We start from the raw sequence: 22656 nt of genomic DNA on the forward strand, positions 1-22656 counted from the left end.
CTGTCCTACCATGGCGGTGGCAAAACGGCTGCATCCATACGGGCACCTTATAATGCCACAAAATACCTCTGAATTGGGTGTCTGAAATGAGCTCTCGGAGGTTTCATGTGTCAAAAATAAGTCAATGGGTTTTATGAAACTAGCACTCGGTTGATTTCTGCTCTGCTCTCCTGGGAGTAAAGTGCACTGGAGTTTGGGTTAGAGTTTGGTGAATGTGGGACACCTGTCAAAAAAGAGTCAGATGGAGGAGGAGCTTCGCGCGGTTCCAAGATGGACGCGTGAGCTAAGGGCTCCCGAGACCCCTTCCGCCTCCTGCGACTATCCTGTTACTGATCCTGATTATGACGACGGGTACTTTTTATTGATGCCCTGCTGATGCTAGCGATCCTTTCCAGAATCGATTTGGCCGTCGGATACCGGACTTACTGCACCCTGAACTTCGAGGCCTACATCGTATGCCAGCCGGGGGCTTGAGTCCCCGAGGTACCCAGGTGGCAATTGAACAACAACGGCTGATAAGCCACGCCCTTTGCCCCTGGTGTACTTTCAGTTTCGTTTCTGCTCCTTGTTGAGGACGCCCAATTCCCGGTCGGAGTTCCGATTCACTATCGCTGCCAGCCTCTTACTGGTGCTGTGTCCCTGTCTCCTCGTAGTTCCGAGCCTGCCACGACGAAGATCATTTTGACTGGATTCTGTAATTCCAGTTGGGGCTCCTTACACGTCATGACGGGCAGAACAGTCGTGGAGAGACGCGGCGCCAGAGGTTCGTCCCGCGGGGGGGTCACCCAGTCTCAGACCATTGATCGCTTTACTCGACCGAGGGGATCCCCGGGCGGATCGAGTGGTGCCCTGGAGGACGCTGGGCACGGCGCTCCTGACGACGAGGAGCCAACACTGAAAGACGTTATGGGTGCTATTGCGAGTGTCCGATCCACCATGGGCCAGCAATATGAAACCCTGGCAGCTAAGATAGATACGGTGGCGATCGATGTCACCCTCATCAGAGCAGACCTTGGTAAAACCAATGAGCGTGTCAAAGCTCTTGACCTCAAGACCGCGAGTTTGACCACGGATGTCTCGGAACTCCAGACCACGGTTCGCCATCTTCGGTCTACCTGTGACCTGTTTGCCAATCGGTTGGAAGACTTTGAGGGTCGTGCCAGGCGCAACAACGTTCGCATTGTGGGTGTCCCGGAGAATTCTGCAGACATGCCTGTTGATATCCTGGTGGAGGACCTTGTGCTCAAGCATCTGATACCGAAAGGCCTAAGTAAATTCTTCGCTGTGGAACGGGCCCACCGTGTCCCGGGTGGCAAGCCGAAGACGGGAGCCGCTCCGCGGCCCATAATTGCTAGACTCTTCAATTTTCGTGATAGAGACGCTATCCTGCAAGCTTCCCGAACCAATGGGCCTACTAAATTTGAGAACGCTTCCATTAGTTTTTACCCGGACTTCACCCAGGCAGTGCAGAAGCAGAGGATGGGCTTTACGGGTGTGAAACGGCGCCTCAGGGACCTGGGACTGAAATATGCTATGCTTTTCCCGGCCCGTCTGAGAATCGAACATGCTGATCGTGCGCTTTTCTTTGACCGCCCTGAGGTGGTTAGCGACTGGTTGGACACTCTATCGACGCGCCATGAAGGCCCGGAGGCCACGAGAGGTGCTGAGGGCGGCGTGGAGGATCAGGAGCAGTGAGTCTACGTCGGCGAACCAGGATCCGCTGCAGTGGCTTAGAGACTATGTTTCAAGCATTGTGTGATTACCCGGGGTGGGGGGAGTTCCGGGGATCTTCCTCCTCTGGGGACTTTTCTCGCTTTTTGTAGGTTAGTTTAATGGGGCGACAGGCACACTGCAAGTTGGGGTGGCTCTTTGGTCTACCGCAGGGGTGCAGGGAGGGGGGTTTGAGTTTGATGGGTTCAATGGGGGTGGTGGGGGGGTTCTTTTCTATTTGTTTGTTTCGAGGCTGTGCTTTGCTTTACATTTATTGTCATGTGACTGTTTCGGGATGGGGGGGGCGGTCGGTCTTCTTTCGGGATGGGGGGTAGGGGGCTTAGGGTGTTGAGCTGGAATGTTAACGGTCTTGGGGACAGGGTTAAACGTGGGATTGTGCTGCAATACTTGAAGAGGTGTTCCCCGGATGTGGTCCTGCTCCAAGAGACCCATTTGGTGGGCAATACATGTCACGCATTGAATAGAAGAGGCTATCGTTTGGTGGCGCATTCCGGCTTCACTACAGGGTCGAGAGGGGCTGGTATCCTAGTCAGGAATTCCCTTCCCCTGGAGATAGATGGCACGGTGTTGGATGACAGGGCCGCTATGCTGGCAATAAGGGGAGATGGGAGGGGAAATTGAGTTCCATATTGTCGATTTATGTTCCGCCTGGGCTGCAATCCACTACATTTGCCGATTTGGGTGAGGTAATTCTGGGTTTGCCTGATGGTTTGCTGGTGTTGGGTGGTGACTTCAACTCTGTGGTGAATGGCGAGAGTGATCGTAGCCCCCCCAGACTCCTCCCAACATCTCAGTTATGGTTAGGGAAATTCTTGGATGCCTTCGGGCTGGCCGACTGTTGGAGACAACTGCACCCTGGCCGGCTTCAATATACTTTCCACTCGGGTGCCCATGGAAGTCTCTCGAGACTTGACTATATCCTCGTGCCGATGGTGCAGTTGATCTCTGTGCGTGAAATTAAACACCTGGCTAGAGGTATCTCAGACCACTCCCCGATATGGCTCCATTTGGATATTGGTTTGGGGACTGGGGGCCGAACTGCCCCAATCAATCCATGGCACTTTCAGAATCCCCTCATCAGATCTGAGGTGATCAAATGCATGAATTTTTATTTTGCCGAAAATGAGGGATCGGTGTCTTCCCCGGTCTCCCTATGGGAGGCTTATAAGACTGTGATCCGCGGTCAGACTCTGTCCCTGGTTGCTGCCGAGAAGCGGCGTACACAGGAGGAGGTGGTTAACTTGGAGTCTGAGATTACTGAGTTGGAGGAACGGTTGGAGGCTGGGGTTACGCCTGAGATATTGCACGTTTTGGCTCTTAAGCAATTTGATTACAGGGCTTTGGTGACTGCCTCTGCCGAGGCGGTGCATCGTATGCAGCAGGGGCGTCTGTATGATGTGGGTGATAAAGCGGGGAAGTTGATTGCCTGGCTGGATAGGCGTGATAGAATGAATCGTGTTGTGCCTGTGGTTGAGAGAGTCGATGGGGTGCGGGTCGTGGACCCGGTTGAGATAGTTGAGGTGTTTGCCCAGCACTTTCGGGTTGTGTACGCGCCGGTCTCGGGCTTGCCGGAGGAGGACTCGCGCTTGCTACTTCATGATCTTGAGTTGCCCGGTCTCTCGGAGTCAGACGGGGCGTTACTGGAGACTGATTTCTCCGTCGATGAGGTTGCGCTCGCTATTCGCTCTCTTCGTTCGGGGAAGGCTTCGGGCCCCAACGGTATACCGGTTGAGCTGTACAAGCTCTGCCCGGACAAAATGGCGCCGTATTTGCTGCGTATGTTTGTGGCGTCGCGTGACCTTGGCTCTCTTCCTAGAGACCAAAGGCTGGCCTCTATGGTGGTCATTCATAAAGACGGCAAACCCCGCGAGTGCTGCTCATCGTATCGCCCTATTTCCCTTCTAAATGCTGAACCCAAGATATTGGCGAAACTACTGGCGAATCGACTGGCAACGGTGATTAGCGGACTGGTTCATCCGGATCAGTCCGGTTTTATCCCCCAGCGCAACACTGCCCTCAATCTTCGTCGTCTGCATGGCGTCATCGCGAGGGCGGGTTCTCTTAGTGAACCGGCCATTTTGGTCTCTCTTGATGCCTCGATGGCCTTTGATACTGTTGAGTGGCCATATTTGTGGGCCACTCTCGCCAAGTTCGGCTTTGGTCCGAAATTTATTGCATGGATTAAACTCCTGTATGCACAGCCGTTGGCGCAGGTGGTGGTTAATGGTAGAGCTTCGGAGCCCTTCGCTCTTGGGCGAGGCATGAGCCAGGGATGTCCTTTGTCTCCGCTGTTGTTTGCGCTTGAGCCTTTGGCCGCCTGGCTCCGTTGGGAACCTTCCCTAAAGGGTATTCGATGGTCCCCTGGCTTTGAGGACCGTGTATCATTGTATGCTGATGACATCTTGTTGTATTTGACGTCCCCTCGTAAGTCGCTGGGAGTCCTCTTTGATGTTCTGCGCTCCTTTGGTCGTAACTCTGGGCTGGTTATTAATTGGTCCAAGTCCTGTATCTTCCCGCTTACCGGTGATCCTCTTTCTTTGCTCCGAGCATGCCCGATCCCGGTTCGCACTGATGGTTTTAAATATTTGGGGATTTTTATTTCTCTTGACCCTGCATTACGGTATGACCGGAACTTGTTGCCTCCGCTCACCCGGCTTCGGTCGGACGTCGCGGCTTGGTTTGGTCTGCCCTTATCCCCCTTGGGACGGGCGGCTTTGTTTAAAATGATGTCTCTTCCCCGGTTCCTGTATGCGGTGCAAAACGCACTTGATCTAGTGCCGGCTGGCTACTTTCGCGAAATTGAGTGCCTCCAGAGGAAGCTAGTGTGGGCTGGCCGTCCCCGTATTGCGTTGGCTAAGCTCACGCTACCCTGGTACGATGGGGGCATTGCGTTACCTGATATACGACGGTATTACTGGGCATCTCAATTGAGTGCCGTGAATCATGCTATGTATGGTCCAGTTCCGAATCCGGCTTTCGCGATGGACCGGTGGCTCTTGCCCGGGGGGGATTACTACAGGGCATTTTATTCTCGAGGTGCTAGGAAGAATTTGACGGGACCCACTGGTGTGGCGGTACGGGTATGGGGCAGCGCGACTGCAGCTACTGGATGGACAGATAGGCTGACCAGAGCGACCCCTCTGTTTGCCGCGGAGAGACTGGGTAAACTGTGGACTTCGAAAGGGTTTGATAGATGGGACCTTATCGGGATCAGTAAGTTGGGTGATCTCTGGGTTAGGGACAGAGTGAAGACCTTTGCCGAGCTACAGGAGGAATATGGTTTGAATGTTTCAGAATTTTTTCGATACCTTCAGGTTCGTCATGCCATTGGGTCAGTTTTTCCGGCCGGTTCTGACATCCCGGAGAGCTCCCCCCTGAAAGACAGGGTGCTGGACGGACATGTTCCGGACAGCACTATCTCCCTTATTTATAAGAAACTTATTAATACTCGATCGGACTTACTTGTTCACTTACGCAGTGCCTGGACTGACGATGGGCTAGAGTTGGATGATGAGGATTGGCAGGCCGCGATATCCTCTCCTAAGGAGGTGGCGATCCCGGCGCGTTTGCGGCTCGTTCAGCTGAAAATTCTGCACCGGGTCTATGTCACGGGTCCCCGATTGATGCATATGGGTTTCTCTGAGGATGGATTGTGTCGGCGGGGCTGTGGTATGCTTGCTACCTTCCTCCACATTGTGTGGGAGTGCCCGGAGGTTGTGTCTTTTTGGAATGGAGTACACGTTGTGATGAGTGAGGTCACGAATGTTCAGCTGCTGCCTGAAGCCAGGCGCTGTCTATTGAATGTATGGGAACCGAATGATTGTAATGTTGCTCAGACTCAATGGGTGACGCTGGGAAACACGGTTGCGAAAAGGAACATTGCACAATTGTGGGGTTCCCAGAGGGCTCCGTCGGTCTCCAGGTGGGAAGACAACATGGATTGGTGCATGTTCAGGGAGAAGATTGTTTATATCTCTTGTGGCAGGCCCAAAAAATGGGGTAGGATATGGGAGGAATGGAACTCATTCCGTGGGGATATATGCGACCCCCCTTTCATTGATCCCCCTGATGTGCCCTGTTCCCCTTGACTATGCGTTTCGGCTCCTTCCTGTCTTGTGTTATCGATAACTCACTGGCTCTGGGTCCCCGTCCTCCCCCCCCCCCCCTTTTATCTGTTCTCCTGAGGGCTCTTCTGTATTTTCATACTGTTTCTGGCCTGTCTCTCCCCGCATCATATGAAACAGACAACGCAATTGGGCATAGCCTTGTTTTTTCTCTTCTTCGTTTTTCTTGTTTGGTTGTTTTAAAAATGAAACCTTTCCATCTCCTGTCGTTCAGGAATTGACTGATATCATGCACCATGGTTGCCGGACCCCTGGTTGTCGGCTTCTGAGCTGTGTAATTTCACGTTGGTTTGTGGTATTGTGTTAGCCGGCCCAGTGGGTTGTAGGCGTATACCTGTCTTATATTTTTTTGCTAATAAAGGTTTAAAAAAAAAAAGAGTCAGATGTCCTTCAGCTTGGAGTGCAGGACATCTACCCGTTTTAGCACATGTCCCACCTCAGACAAACTCTGAATCTAGTCCTTTGTAAAGAATCTTTTCTAATATGCACCCTATGCTCAGCTGTACACATACAATTTGCTCTATGCAACAGCAGATAAAGGCAAACAGCAATGAATGTGTCATAGTAGGGGGGTCGCTTGAATAGGTCAGATACTGACAGAAAGGGTGTGGACGAATAGCTGAATAGATAGGACTACAGTTGAATTATATGGCTATCATACCTTATTGTGCAGCCAGACGGAGTTTATATATTTAGCTGTTACCAAAAGCCCAATATTGCACAAAGAGATTAGAGCGATTGCACGTGCGCACAACTTTTGTTAGCTAGAGAGCTTTGCTATATTTCCACACTCAACCAAAAACTCTGTAAAGCATATCTTCTAGAAATGCCCCCCTACCTAAAAGGAAACTTCCTGATTAACCTGAACCATAAAATATGAAAAGCTCATATCAAACTTTAGATGTAAACGTTATGTTCATCAGTGCTAAATTCCTAAAACAATATAAACGCCGGGACCCAGAGTTTTGCTCAGAAGCTCGGGGCGCCGAATACCATGGTTGTGTATTCTTGATTCAGCCTCAAGAGTTTTTCATCCATCACCAGACACTCCTTGCCCCTTTGACTAATTTCTTCAGGTTATTTTTCATCCCCCTTCATTTCTTTGTCACTGTTTTTCTGTCTTTCTCATACTTCTTCCCTGCTTTTGTGTTTTTCCCTTTCTTGCTGTAGATCAAAATGTGTTGAGCTCAAATAAGTGCTGGTCCCCAAAAATTAGTGCCGGTGAGCCCCAACTACATCCACCAGCTCAAATTAAACACTGATCTTCATATTTTCAATCGTATATGCACATTTCTTGCGAGGATGCCATATTGTTACACATCAAACATAGGAATGCAATGTAAAGGATTGTACCTGAAAAACTCTGGCAAGTCCAAAGTCTGCAACTTTGTAAATGTAGTGCTCGCCAACTAGGACATTTCTAGCAGCCAGATCTCGGTGAATGTAGTTTTGGGATTCCAGATAGGCCATTCCAGCGGCAACCTGTGCAGCAATGTCAATTTGATTGGCAATCTTCAGTTGCTCTCCATTGTCAGCTGGTAAAGATAAATGAGAAAACACTTAATTGCGGTGCACAGGGCTGCATGCCACTTTGTTAACAATTATTTTTAAAAAGCTATTTAAAAAAAATGCTGAATACTGTTTTAGAGTTTTCAAAGCGACCTATTAACCAGTCAGGGTGACAGAAACCTACATTAGACATGGTCATGTCAGTGCAAAGGTGGAATATTATTCCAGCCATTACGGAAGAATGGATGTCCAATGTTCTTTTAAGGTTAACACAGCCAGGGAGTAGATGTAGCTTCCAGTGGCGGATGGCCTTTTAAAAGCGGTGCGGGGTAAAATTAATTTGCGACCTTGAGAGAGAGTTCAACTGACCCAAAGTGAGTTCATGGGGGAGAGTTCCTTTTGTTACCCAGGAGTTATTATAGGTGAAATGAAATAATGCTTTTTACTCAGCGGTGGCTCCTCCGCTATGGTTATGGTCCGTCGCCCCGCCTATGCGCAGAGTTAGCGGAGGGAAATGGGAAAACAAAAATGATAATACATTGGTTTTATCCTCATTTTATTCTTCCCTGTTTCCCTCTAGAGCCAGCCAAGTCTGGGCAGCAGGGGAGTTGTAGTGCACGCTGTAAGTGTGCATGATGGTTTGGCTGCAAACGTAATGTGCACTTAGGTTTCTCCAACCCAGCTGTGTTGCACAGACTCCCAGGCACTGTCTGAGCGGTACACAAAGCTGCTCAAACCAATCCTGGCACTGCTCTCATGCTATTGAGAGCAGCACCAGCACTGGTTGGGGAGCCTGTGCTGGTGTCCCAGGGACTGCTGGCACCTCATCAGGTGAGAAGAGGAGCGCTGAGGTGGCCAGCAGTGTCGGAACTGTTACAATAAAAAAAATATATAATTATTTCTGTAATCCCCTGGTCTCATCCCCCCTCCCCTGCCCCCTCCGCCCCCACTTGAGATTTGCGGCGGCCGCCACTGGTTTTACTGCATTTTGGACAAAAATCTGAATAACAATTGTACACAAAACTTTGTTTACCTCCTCTTGTGTTACAAAGTCTGTGTGGCTATCTTAAATGATATTTAAAATAGCCACACAGAAATGGTTTTCCATGGGAAAAGATTGATGCATATTTATATTGCACTCTTTTGGCTGCTCACAGTATCAAAAGTAGTGAACTGAACTCATCTCAAACTTGTCCTCTTCTAATCAAGTGGAGCAAACTGTATTTGTGTTGTTTCCTATTAGGAAAGAAGCAAAAATAGTGCAAATCGGTGCACTTTTTTGCTCTAGTGCCAAACCTGATAATATATAGCTGACACTTGGACTAGAGCTAAATCTGTTTGTGCCATCCCTTTTAAGCAAGAAGAAAAAAAAAGTGCAAAATATTTTTGCCCCATTTTTTTGCACCAATGCTTAACTTTAGAGAAAATGTCACAGTGTAATTTGTGACGAGTGTACAAAAACAATAATCGTCTTGTAAGAGCTAAAAGACCGTGCACACCGTTTAGCGCTCAGTTGTATGTAAAATACACGTAGTGACACACCAGAGATGCGTTTTCACGTTTTAACAGGCGACGGCAGCAACAAACACTAACAGCAATAAATGGCTGTTTGATGATTTCACCACAGGCCCAATTTTCCATGAAGGCACTTTCTTTATCAGGGGCGTAACTCAAGCCCATACACCGCAGGGGTGGCCCACCCCTTCAGGGGCACCCTCAACCCTTCAGGGATCCTGCATTTAGGCCATGATCAATGAATATCTGTGAGATATGGGAGACTCAGGGGTCCCTCCTTACATTCTGCCAGGGAGCGCCATCATTTTGCGTTACACCACTGTTCACTATAGAATCAATGAAGGTCGCAGTTCTGCAGACACACGAGCACAGCCCTCGGCTTCGTCTCCAAGGCAGACTCAGATAAGTATATCCGAGGAATTAGTTCGCTTGAAAAGCACTCTTTATTTGCTCATATAGAAACAGTACCAGTTAATGAACAAACCGTCATAGTTTACCTGACACGAGGGCTGATTAAATGTATGTGAAAAATACACAAAGGACATCTAATATTTATTTTATTTATATATAAAGTTTTATATAGCGCGAACAGGCACATGATCTCCATAGGAAACAGGAGGATAGTAGTCATGATCAACAAATGAATAATAGTACAAATTACTTTAAAATAATGGGCCACTTGCAGAATGCATAATCTTTGGCACAATGTGTCTGCACATATTCTCCAGCCCTGCAATGGAAATTATTCGCAGCAGTGCTTGTGGATATTGTAGATATGTGCAAACACAATGTGCCAAAGGTTATGAATATTGTGCATAATTTCCAGTAAAACAGGCCAGGAAAAGATCTGCCATAATATTAGGAGCACCAAATCAGAACATTTCTAAATTTAAAGAAAACTAGAAGTATTGCATTGTGGAGCATAAGACAAACATCCCCTGAACTGGGCCGCACATGCTCTGCAGTTCACAATAGCTGTATGGCTTGTCACTATAGCAAAGTGCCGCACATCTCTTGCATTTATAGCAAAAGTGGCCTTGAACCGGCATAGGCAGATTGTAACTAAAGAATGAAATAAACTGACCAGTGACCCAAGCCTCAAGCACAAGGTGGATGTCATTTTAAGCACAATCAAAGAAAGCTTAGGCAACACTCCGAGGTGTTAGGGTGACCATATCTTGAGAACAGAAAACCAGGACATTTTGCAAAACTTGAAGAAGGAGTACAATTTTACATCAACGAAGCGGCGAAGAATGAAAGCTCTTATCAACATAGGAACACAGAAGAGGCACTAAGAAAATAAATACAATGTAATTTCTAAAGCCTGCATCATACCTGTTAATTAAATTGCTTACTTATAACAGCCGCCAGTGTTAACCAGCACAGGTTTAGAACACCCAAAAAGTTCCTCTCACTGGTTTCTCTAAAAACGGACATGAGCCGAAATTACCGATATCGCCCGGCACACCAGGTGGAAAACCGGGACAGTGCCGGTAAATCCAGGATGCCTGGTCCCTCTAGGACAGAGGTCTTCAAACTTTTGTAGGCTGAGCCCCCCCCAGCTGAATTTTTTTTAATGTCGCCCCCCACCCCCACCTCCTGACAGAAATTTCTGGAATCTGGTACACTACATACTCGACCGCCACACGCATATCCCGGGCCATATCCGGCAAATAATGTTCAACACAATAAGAGTGTTTAGTTAACTGCAGGTTCGTGAGTGGGTGTGGTTAAAGGACAGAGGCTTTTCCACAGCTCAAAACACAATTTTCCAAGATTACTCTTCTTCCTCGGAACATTAAGGACAGGCATGTACATTCCCATTAATGTGGAATGGGCTTCTGGTGATTTATAAAGGCAATGCCTCGTCAGGGGCAGTAAATGCTATATAAACACTAGGCTTCTGGCCAGTAATTTGTGAGCTATGCATCACGGTCAGGAGTCACTGAACAAACAGCGGATAATGTTCACAAACATGCCCGCGTGTGCGCTGCACATGCACAACATGTAGCAGTGAGCAGCTGTTGTAAAACATTGAATGATTATGCATAGGACAAATAACCCGCCTACCTCCACTGGCCCCACCCTTTGCTTGTGCTTTTCTGTGAGTTGTGCCCTGCTGATTGCACAATTGGTTTCGACAAATAATAAAGGTTTCCAGAATTATACAAAACCTGTGCAATGTGGCACTTTATTCTTTGGAAAGTTGCTTTGTGCAAGTGAATAATAACTCAGTATTAAAATACATTAAAAATAGTCAGGAGCCTCACACCTAGATGCAAATGAAGCGGAGGGGAAACAAAGGTTAGCACTTCACACATACTTAAAGGCAGCTTTTCACTTTGTTCAGTCCATGTTGAGGAGATATGCATGCACTATAAGAATGTCAGATGTGTTGGTCTTTCCCAGTATTTACACACAGCAAATTGCATTTATATAGAGCTTACTACACCTGAGGAGGCATTGAAATAATTTATATACCACTATTTTTTCATGCAACGCCCTACTCATCCCAATGCAGGGTGCTTTACATAAACACACGCATATTACATGTACAATACATTATATACATTTGTAAATGAATGTACAGGGTGTGTCACATAAAACTGGGGGATTGCAAGGTGTTGAAGTCACATTACATCTTCCATAGCTCACTGAGCTATTAGCCTCGCATTGCGCTCAAACGTCCACACGACAGACCTGCTAGACATATATGTGAGGGCTTTAGATCTGATGTCACTTCTTGTGATGCCACTTCCTGTAAAGTCGTGGCTTGTGATGCCACTTTCTGTGATGCCAATTCCTGTGATGCCATGTGTGATGTTGTGCGCAGAGATGTCACTCGCATACTGCCTAATTAGGTTAGTCCCCCCACTTCTTTTTTTAGGACTTGTGCCCTGAGCAGGTGCATTCAATACGTTACTTGGATACGAATGCACTCCTGTGTTGCTCGGATTCCACAAGTTTTCATTTTCCTCCTTACATGAGGTTTCCCACACTGATAGGTCACTGATCCTCTCCTAGCACAATAATTGTGTCAGCTGGGTGTTGTGGGGGGTTGTCACACCTTGGTGGCTGAACATGCATTACATCAGTTTGCAAACTCAATCTCAGACCAGAACATGCTTAGATCATAAATGCAGAGGTGCAAAGAATGCAGAATCCAATATCCTCACTGTCACAGACCTCACTCTGTTAGACAAGTATTTTCTGAGGCATGCAACTCTTCCACTAAAATTCAAACTCTGCGAGACATAAGTTCCTGTTGCCCACAGACTGTAGCTTTTGAACCTTCCACGTCTCTGGCACAGTCATTTGAAACACCTTCAAAGTTCCACCATGCCATTTTCAACAGTTTCAAAGTCTTCACAGTCACTGGTGCAGGTGGGAGTTGTGTTGCTTCCCATGTGAGAAGTTCTAGCTATTGCAAATAACAATGGCGCTATTTGCACCAGCGCTATTCACACTGCTGCAGTGGTGTTCTCTTTTAAACAATAGTTATGCTGTTTCTATAATTTAATTAACAGACCATCGGTAAAATTCAAATAGCCTAAGTTGCAAATAATATCTGCCTCATTCCTAGAAAGCACAATTATTAAAACTCGGCCTGCCTAGGAGCATGATAAAGGTATGAGTCAGTCATTAGTCAGGAAAACACTAGATGGCAGCATTCTGCAGTTTAATGTTAACTGAACTTGCACTGCTTTTCATAGAAAGGAGACAACAATTATCATTAAATTAAAGTATGCACGTCGTGCCCAATCAGTTCCACCTCCCTCCCCCCCCTCGGACTTCGAGAACTGGGCAACACAATGTGTGCTATAAGTCTGTAAATAACAGGGCAACATTCTAGTAAAAATGCCCTTTTCATTTACCTGTTGACAATGTAAAATGTTCCAAGGCGAAATCCTTCCCAGTGAGGCTGTAAAACACACAGGGGCGTAGCTAGAGCTTGTGGCGCCCGGGGCTATCCCTCAGGTTGTCGCCCCTGGCATCCGCAGCCCTGTGATTGTGTGAGCTTAAGTCTCGGACTCGAATTTTGAATCTCACATCACTGTCAAATTTCGGGCCCAAATATTTCTCACATGTATCATTTGAATGCTAGTTTTACATTGGTCTATTAACTATGCAAGTAAGTGTTAACTATCTGAACTCGCAGTTGTAGAGGGCTGCGCACAGCACCCCGGGGCCACTCGCTTAATTATACTGGTGTGATTTTGTTTTAATACTTTAAAATATTTGTCAACCTGCCGGACTATGTGTCGCACAGGCTCTCCCGAGGCTTGCCTAGCAATCATGCTATTATGCACATGCTCTCTATGGCGGCCGGAGTCCTTAAGTCAGCTGACACTATGAATTTATGGTATAGGCCTGAGGCAATTGAGATCTGTGTTAGGGGCCACACCCTGTTATAGTCTGGGCCCAGGTACCATGTGGGACAGAGTGAGCAGCATGGATTTTAGTGATTCTTCTCTCCTGGTGTATTATTTGAACTCTTTCTAAACAGCCGCAGTGCCACATGTTCACAGACCGGTGCTCTCATCAGCGTGCGTCGTGACTGTCACTCGAGACAGACTACTTTGGCACTCACCTGGATCTGAAGGTGGGGTGTTGGATTTAGGGGTCTTTCGACACTTGCTGTGCTGTAGGCTTTAAACAGCAATACCGGATATACTGAATACCCGACTGTAGACGAAGCTGCTTCTGAGCCAAGGGCAGAAAACAAAATGTCCTCTTTGAAGTGTCATCTGGTGAATTTACACTTGGTGTGTAACTTGTCAGTCGCACTAGAGATCTAGATATATTTATGCCAGTTCATCAGGGCAGGCTCTGGTGATGCTCATGCCACTACTACTCTGAATGCGTCATGTGCATCATATCTACTTGCCAACAGTCACTATGATACAAGGATTGTTTCTGTGTGTATACAGAACATGTGGAGAGTTATTTATTGGCGCCCTACCACTGACCTCTTTCTCTGTAGATACCTTTACTACAACCCTCCAACAGTGCAACTTCATCTCTTCGTAGCCCCTCCCCCTCATGACCTTCTCCTCAAACTTCCTCACTACCACCCTCCACCAGTGCCCCTCATCTCTCTGTATCTACCACCATCCCCCAATGACCTCCTCCTCGGATTCCCTCACTGTCACCCTCCAACACAGCCCTTCATCTCTCCAAAGCCTCACTACCTCATGACCTCGTCCTCGGATTCCCTCACTACCACCTTCCAACAGCGCCCCTCCTCTCTCCAAAGGCCCTCCTCCTCATGACCTCCTCTTCGGATACCCTCAATGCCACCCTCCACCAGTGCCCCTCATCGCCCATTGCCCAGCCACCCCATGACCTCCTCCTTGGATTCCCTCACTGCCACCCTCTACGAGTGCCCTTCATCGCTCCGTAGCCCAGCCCCCCATGGCCTCCTTCTTGGATTCCCTCACTGCCACCCTCTAACAGTGCCCCTCATCAAAGGTACATTCATAGATGATGTGCTAGATAGTAGCACAAGCTACATTATGAAAGGAAATAATTTATTCTGTGTTTATATGGCTTACAGAAGTACCATAAGGCCCACTCGAGATAAAAAGTATGTGTCAGGGATCTTGTCCCAGTAATCCAGAAGTTCGCCTGCCAAATTTCTCTCCAACGCCTGCCTTTGTTGACGTATACAGGGCTGTACATTTTGTTTCAAAAAGTACTTGTCCAGAGGGCAAAAGTAACTGAAATATACTTGTTAAGAAATCTGCTTGTCCCACATCCTACCTAAATCAATCAGATGACCGGAACAAACACATTACTATTTTTTTGTATTTATTTTTTAAGTTTTAGCCCCAGAATTCTGCTGGTATAGAGATCATACTATCAGTGCTCTTCTAGTGTGGAGCTAGTACACTGAAATTGGAACCTGTGATACAAAGGTTACATGTAGATTCGTGCAATATACACGTTACCCACTTATGCAGTACGATGACTCCAAACTTTGATCAATAAATCACATAAAATCGCTTCTTTGGGAGCATTAACCTATTCAGCTTTCTCAGTGTGATTCTAATATGGGACCTTCAGGAATAGACAGTGATCTTTGCATAGTTTTGTAATTTAAATCTGTGAACCTGCATGCTAAACGTGCATCTCTGCAGCATGTCATTAGCCCACTGAACTGCCTGTATCTGTAAACTTCAGTCTACAGTAATAACTCTGCGATGGACACATTCTAAGTGGCATCTCATTCACGTTTTATCCAGCAGCATTCAGATTAGCTTCTTTATTACTATAAGTGCTCATTCTTTTCCCTCTTTCTGCCCCTCTTTCTTGTCGTTTGGTTTATGGTTTCTCCTTCCCTTCCTAGCCTATATTTTTAATGATCTGTTTTCTAAATTTTCTTTTCCTCTTTTGTTTTTATGAGATTACTGCTTTAATGTATCCTCCCGTTTCTCCTCTTTTATGCCCCCTTACTATCTTTTCTCTAATTTCCCCTTTCACTCCTATTTTCTCTCGCATTCATGGGGTGGGTGCTGCTGCAGTGAAGAGCGGAGTCTTTAGAGAGCAGCTATTGTTTTCAGATCGTAAAGATCTTTGTAGCGCAGAGGACATTACGCGCTGGAGAACCAACACAGATTTTCAATTCGGCACTCACATGCACGCCTCCCACACACACATGCTCAAACACTGCAGCCAATGAAAGATCCTGCAGAGAGACACACGTAAACACCACCCTTAAAAGACGGACATTGCAGAGGTGTACCGTGTAAGCAAGGCTGGCTGCCGGCAGATTCAGTCCGTGAGTTACAGCGGGTCCTGGCCACGGCAATTTGAATTTGCCGCCCGGGTCCGGCCTGCCTCCAGTGATAGGCTTGCTGGCATCCGCTCACGAGAGGTGAGCGCGCAACCGTGGTTGTGGAGCGCGTGACTCGCGCGAAGGCTGGCCAATCATAATTCCCAGGGCCGCCGTCATCATTAGTAGCACTTTCGCGCGCTACCAGACGGCCCTGGGACGGAATCAGATCCGATTTTTTAATAACACAAACGGGGTAAAACTACCGGACACGCAGGCTGCGCATTTACTTGGTGGGCTCTTCACACGGGGGCCGCACGGCACTGGCGGCCTTTATAATTAATTTTATTATAGAATGTAAGTGTCCCCAAATAAATTATAAATGCCGCCGCCAGTGCCGCGCGGCCCCCGGGTAAAGAGCAAGTGCACCTTGTAAATGCCACCGCCCAATAAATTGTGCCGCCTGGGGCGGACCGCCCCCCCTAGCTACGCGGCTGAAAACACAGGATAACCTCGGCAGCAAGCACAAGGGAAATGACAGGAGTGAAAAAGCACCACACTACCAAAAGGTAGTAGTACTCAGGAGCTTTATGTCCGCAAATTGCGCAGCACTTCCTGCCATCGACGATGCTGTCCCCCTCATTGGTGGAACGTCAGTGGTGACGTCCCTATGTGCTCATTGGATGCTGTGCTCCAATGGAAATTCCCCATTTGAAAATAAAGTAGAAATCCAGGAAGCAAACGTACCTGCGACGTTGCAGTGGACAATAATGAAGGTGAGATTTTAGGGTGGAGTGTGCGACCCCCTGAGATGGTGTCACACCCCCCACCCAGGGTGGGGGGGCTTGCCCCAAAATTTGAAGAAATTAAGCCGATGGAAGAACAGCTTAAAGAATACCAGGCTGGACACGCACAGTGCGCCGAAGTCAGCATGCATGGAACGTGGGGAGGTTCACAGTTTGATATACCAGACTTGTCCAAAGTAAAGCCACCCTGCGTTACGATTGCACTACATCTATTATTACCACTCCAACAGGAACTACTTTTTACGGATTTTGCTCGTTCATTCCAAATGGTGACCTCCCTAACCCAACCCAAGAGCCTTCCTTTGCCACTGGCTCTTCTCGCTACAACTCAGTTTTTTGATAAACTAAAGGCAAGAGGATGTGGAGCAGTGGCCAAGGTTGTCAACTCTGGAGCTGGCGAAGACGGGTTCGAGTCTTGGCGTCAGCGCAACATCCTGGGATTCTTGGCAAATCAATGAATCTCCTCATGACCATGGACGGCGCCTGGATACCCTCACGGGTGATAAGCCATGCTATATAATTCTTCAAACTTAACTAATTGCATCACTGGGTGACAGGCAATATCAATGAACTTCGATGAACAGGCGGTACTTCAAGGCATGAGCAAGGACTACCATATGCAGGAATATGAAAGTGCTCATGAGGCCCATAAACAGGATGGTACACAAAATCTGCTCTGCTGCATTCCTCCAAGTGTTTCATTTGAAAAATAAATTAATAAATAAGAAGTGCCAGGGTCCAGGATAGCTCACAATAGGGCACTGCTGCTTGTACACCGTGGCAATCCTGCCAAACCCCAGTGCCACCATTCCCTAATAACCATGACACTCCAATAAATGTGCCCATTGTATTATTCCTCATCACCAAAGCAGTAAGAAAGGCCTGGACGAGGTAGTTTGTTATTTTAAATTTCCTGTAGATTGAATTTTGAAATAATCTCCTGATGTGCTCTGCTCAAAAACAGGAAGGCTGCAACAAATGTGGTTGACTGTCAGAAATAGGTGCTGGTGCTGAGCACTGCCAAACACCAGAACAAATTGAGCAATGGAGTCTCCATATCCTCACGGTCAGTGTTAGGATGTTAACTGGGAAAGGTACCAGAAAAAACATGGCCAATTAGTCAAGTGGCTTCAAAATAAAGCCCCTCAATTATTGGCTATGTTGAAGGGATCTTTACGTCTCTGTGCTGCTTGCCACACTCTCAGTACGAAGGCAGGCAGGGGTTGCGTCCTTCTACAGATTTCATTATGCCAATCCAAATGCTGCTCTCATGCTATTTAGTTATTGAAACAGCACAAGAGCAGTTCAAGGATTGGTTGGTCAGGCGCACCCACAGCTTAATTTGAGACCAGGAGTCTGTGTGTCTGTTTCTCATCGTGTGGGTAGCAGAGGACTAAAGAACGCATGTCGGGCTGGTCATATCAAGAAACTGGTCGGTGCAACATGTGGACTTTACTCTAATGCAGAGGGCAGGTAGCACTGCTGTCACTGCCATGGCAATGACGGGCCACGCCCACTATGCAGTGGCATGTTAGCCGGAGTGATTATCAGCATGGTATGAAATTGGAATGCAAATAAATGTATAAATAAATACATTATCTACTGTTTGTGGCAGCTAGCAGTGGGTCCGAGGGGCCTTACACCCCTACAGATGAGCCGCTAGTGGTAGTTAGAAAACTGGATTCATCGTGTCCGCTCACTTCTCCATGAAGTCTAAAGTCGTGATAATTGCTATTTGTGCAGAAAATTGAATTTCCAACCAAAATAGGCTTATGTGATGTGCAGTATAATGTGCACACTTTAGTTTTTCCCCATACACACTTAGGGGCCCATTAGGATCACGGGAGGATCGCCACCTCCCGCATGGTGGTGGCAATCCGCCAGTGATCCGACCCCGCCCGCCACCCAATGCCCCCGCCATACTACTATGGCGGGGGGGGACCGCGGCGGGCGGAAAGACCGTCCGCTGCTTTTCGGCCAGGTCAACGATTTGACCGGGCGGAAAAGGGTTTACTATGGTGGCGGTGTCTGTTAGACACCGCCATCCATATTACTATGCAGGTGGGGACATGCCTTTCCATGCGGCAACGGCGCCACGGAAAGGCATGCAGTGTTTTTCATTGGGGGCTCATTGCGGGCCCCCAGGGACTCTGGGGGGTGCACATGGGGGTACCTATGGTAGCCCCCAGCAGTTCCATGCACAACATGGCAGGCACCGCGCGGTGCCTGCCATGTTGTGCATGGAGGTGCACAACATGCCTCCTGGCATTGTGGCGGGCGGCGCGGAGTGCACCGCCCACCACAATGACAGGAATGCAGGATGCGCCCGCCACTATGGCAGGTGCACCCTAATTGCCCCTACAGGACCCCCGCCGATATGGCGGGCGGTCCCGTTTCCCGATAGGGTGCCGGGCAGACAAAGTCCAGCTGCCATCCTAATGACCCCCTTAGTCTGTGAAAATCAGGACAAATGAGTTCAGGGGGAAGTCTACAGAATGATAGGAAAACCCGTGGGAAAAGCCAAACCCGGTAATGAATGTGCACATGGGTGTTTCTACGTACCTAATAAATAGTATGAGTATACATGTCATAGCATGGCCAACTTACATTGCAGGTATTCCAGCAGACTTCCATGCCTCATCAGCTCAGTAATAATATAAACTGGATCTTCTAAACTGCAAACGGCGTAGAGCTGGATAAGTTTCGGATGCCGCAGGTTCTTCATGATCTGTGCCTCCCTTAAAAAGTCCTTACGATTCATGGAGCCTGAAACAATAAGACGACCAGACCTAGGTAAATTAAAGTTTGTATCTCAGTTGAAGGCATGCATGGTGTTTTAACATAATATTGTGCACAAAAATATCTTTCGATTAAAATTACTGCAGCCAAAATATCGACTATTAAAATATTGTGAAGTATATATATATATATATATATATATATATATATATATATATATATATATATATATATATATAAAAGTTAGTGTAGATGTACTATACTTAACTCAATTATGCATGTATCTTCAAAGTATGGAGATACAGAGTTAAGAATAGTAAATCTAGACTTATCGCTATATACTTATCTTCACAATATTATGATAGTCGGTATTCTGGCTGCAATAAACTCTCTGACATTCAACCACGTGCATACACCTCTAAGTTTGGCTTCTTGTGCCTTTTGATTGGAAGTAGCAAAATAAGAACTTTCACCTACTCTCCAAGGAAACCTTTGACAGAGAATAACAATGAACTTAACAGGATAGAATACAGGTAATTCTGATATGCAGACAACTAATTCAACTCAGTGTCAGCTCTATAGAGTAGCACAGTCATGTTGTTGAATAAAACACAGAGCCTACTTGGACACTTTCTGAATTGAGAGCAAGAGGTTTGTCATTGAATAAAACACAGAGCCCATTTGGACACTCCGAATTGAGAGCAAGAGGATCTTCATTTTATTTTTTCAGTTTTCCAGAAAAGTACAACTGAGTGTTGCAGACGAATGTCCTTAGCCAACCTTGCTCCACACTAAAAAGAAAAAATAAATGCATCCTCGTTCTAAATATCTTGCTCAGAACTATTTGGCTGCTAATCCCTAACAGATTTCCAGCATCTATGTGATCTCTTCGAATCTATCAAAACCTCTGACTTTGGCTCCTGTGAAGATATCTACAGGGGGCGTGTGTGCCATGATGAATGAATGAATGTATAGCATTTTATAGAGTGCACTGCTACCCACAATATGGCATCACACAGATCTAATAACTTGTTGGTAGGGTGTTTCTGACTTGACCACTCTGTTCCCTCATCGGAGGTAACAGAGTGGCCAAGTCGGAAACACCTGTAACTTGATGAAAGTGTGACTATAGGACGGTGTCCCCAACTCTATCCCCGAGTTAGGAACATCATTGATGAACTCGGGCACGCAGACGATGTGTATTGCTACCAATGGGTTCCCTACCAACTAGTGATTAGACTAGAAGGAAACTCTACTAAGACATTTTTTAGGGATTTGTATCCTGATGAATGCCAACTACCCTCCAAGGCGGCAATCAAGGACAGAAACATGTTGATACAGCAGATAGGATAATGGTGACGTTACTTTCCCATATACCCCTACCAACTTTCTTTTTAATCTTGCCAAGTGGGATCCATATTAAAGGTCTTGGGTACCCACTTAGAGAGTTTTAGAATCTTCTCTGCAATAGGGATCCCTACCTTTGGAAATTCTTCATTTTCTTTATTTTGTATTTTTCCTTGTGCTCCTCCCTGGACTTTGGTCTGTGTCAGGGTGTCGTAGTGGCCCTATGATGAAGAATGCGACTCATTGAGTGGGTGAAGGCAGTGTTTACAACCCTTTGGGATTTCCCAAGAGGTTCTCTTGCTCCTTTGGTGACTCCTGGACTGTATCTTTCAATTGCTTTCTCTGGTTTTCCATGTCTCCCCTACCCATGTGGTACCAATTGGTCCATCTTTAAGTGGGGAACTAATCTTTTCTTTACCCCCAACTATTGGTCCTTCTCGTGAAGTGAGTTATATAGATTCTGTGGGAGACAAGGTAAGATAGAATCTCTCGTCCCTTCTTGGTTGTGGATTTATTGCAGTAAATAATCCCCATCAACCCTAACCCCCTAATTTCGCCAGACTTCGAATCAGGGCAATAGGTTTAATGATGGTTTAGCCATTTATGATAGTGAGACATACAATATTACAGATGTCATACTGAAAACACAACCTAGGATATTTCAAGACATTGTCGATTTTACTCTACAAGTCCCACATGACTTAACATTTACATGGCTTCGAATAGAAGGGAGAAAACTGATGAGTACTAGCGATTCATGTGTTTTTTTATATCAACTTCCAATAAATAAAGCGTAAATCGAAAAGGATAATGAGGTGGTGTACAATAGACAAACTCAACATAGATACCGGTAAGCCCAAATAAGAGATGCAGAAACAAAAGCTTATGGAACATACTAATTAAGACAAATATAATGATGGAAAGGAAAAGAAAAAAACTCAGCATGCGGCTAACTAAATTGCATTGTATTGTTTTAAATGTAATATAATACGGAAAGCTAGGAAAGGGTTAACATGTTCCAGAAAGCTACTTGTGATGATTAAAGGTAAATGTCAACTTTAGGACCATTCACTTCAGAATATCCTGGTTTCAGTTGAAGGGGGGGATCTCTGGCGATCTCTTATCAGTACCATAATTTTGCTGGTTGATTAAAGACAAATAACCATAAATAAAGTACCAGACAAAGAAGAACATCCAGAAGTGAAGGAGAATCCACTTGTATTTGAGAAAGAATAGTTATAAGTCACTGCTTTATTTGAGCCAGTGGTTACAAATGGTCACCACTAACAATCATTTCTGGAGACTGGGGCTTGTTTTTCCTCATCCTGGTTTGACCCTGAGCAAAAAAAGATAAAGTCAGAAAATGGAGAAAGAAGGAAGAAGAGAATGATAGGAAATTAGTGACAGCAGGATAGCTTTGGGATATAAAGTAAATATGCACAAGATAGATAAAGTGTTAGTAAGTGCAGTTGAAGGGAAATTACTGTACCTGGTTTTAGGGTTTTAATAGCCACGGGTGTTGTGTTATTCCACAGTCCTTCCCACACCTCTCCAAACTGTCCAGATCCCAGCTTCTTCAGCAGTGATAGAGAGTTGCGGTCAATCTCCCATTGATCTACATGTTTATACGACAAGTCTAATGGGACAGGAACCTCTGTCTTTTATAAAGAAGAAAAAACATATCTTAACCAGTGTTATTGGCCATTAGTCACTTGTCTGCTATTAAAAAGTAATATGAGTAAAATAACTTTAGGTAGTCATTCCAAAAATGTATCTCATAAATCCATGAGTGAAGGAACATTTCTTTACTCTCAAAAACAACAAATAACAATTGACTGGTGTTAACTCGAAATGGCAATGCTCACCCCCGCCAAAACAGTGCTTTGATTCACTTGGTGACGTGACCTACATGCTATGATCATTTTGTTCATTGGCATCGGAGGAAGGGACCTGACACTTTCAGGTCTCTTTCTCCGATGCCAATGAACTGAAAGGGGTGTTTGATTTGCTCTTGGGCAACAAAGGATTTGGGAAGGTTATTTATGTTAGTTGTGCAAAGGACAGTGGAGGATGTGGAAGTTTAATTTTGTTATTTAATGGGTCAGTCTGC

At 46.3% G+C, this 22656-nt stretch overlaps 1 protein-coding gene across 1 annotated transcript in view; it reads right to left on the reverse strand.

Annotated features, from left to right (window-relative positions):
• The window catches only part of FRK (fyn related Src family tyrosine kinase), a 250477-nt gene that overhangs the window by 35191 nt on the left and 192630 nt on the right, over nt 1-22656 (reverse strand). Inside the window, exons 4-6 of the mRNA XM_078648805.1 lie at nt 22036-22204; nt 19068-19226; nt 7209-7390 (exon numbers count right to left, since the gene is read on the reverse strand). Of these exons, the coding sequence (XP_078504931.1) occupies nt 7209-7390; nt 19068-19226; nt 22036-22204 (510 nt within the window). The remainder of the gene's footprint in view (nt 1-7208; nt 7391-19067; nt 19227-22035; nt 22205-22656) is intronic.

The sequence above is a fragment of the Lissotriton helveticus genome, chromosome 6 (assembly GCF_964261635.1).
Source record: "Lissotriton helveticus chromosome 6, aLisHel1.1, whole genome shotgun sequence".
Classification (NCBI taxonomy): domain Eukaryota; kingdom Metazoa; phylum Chordata; class Amphibia; order Caudata; family Salamandridae; genus Lissotriton; species Lissotriton helveticus.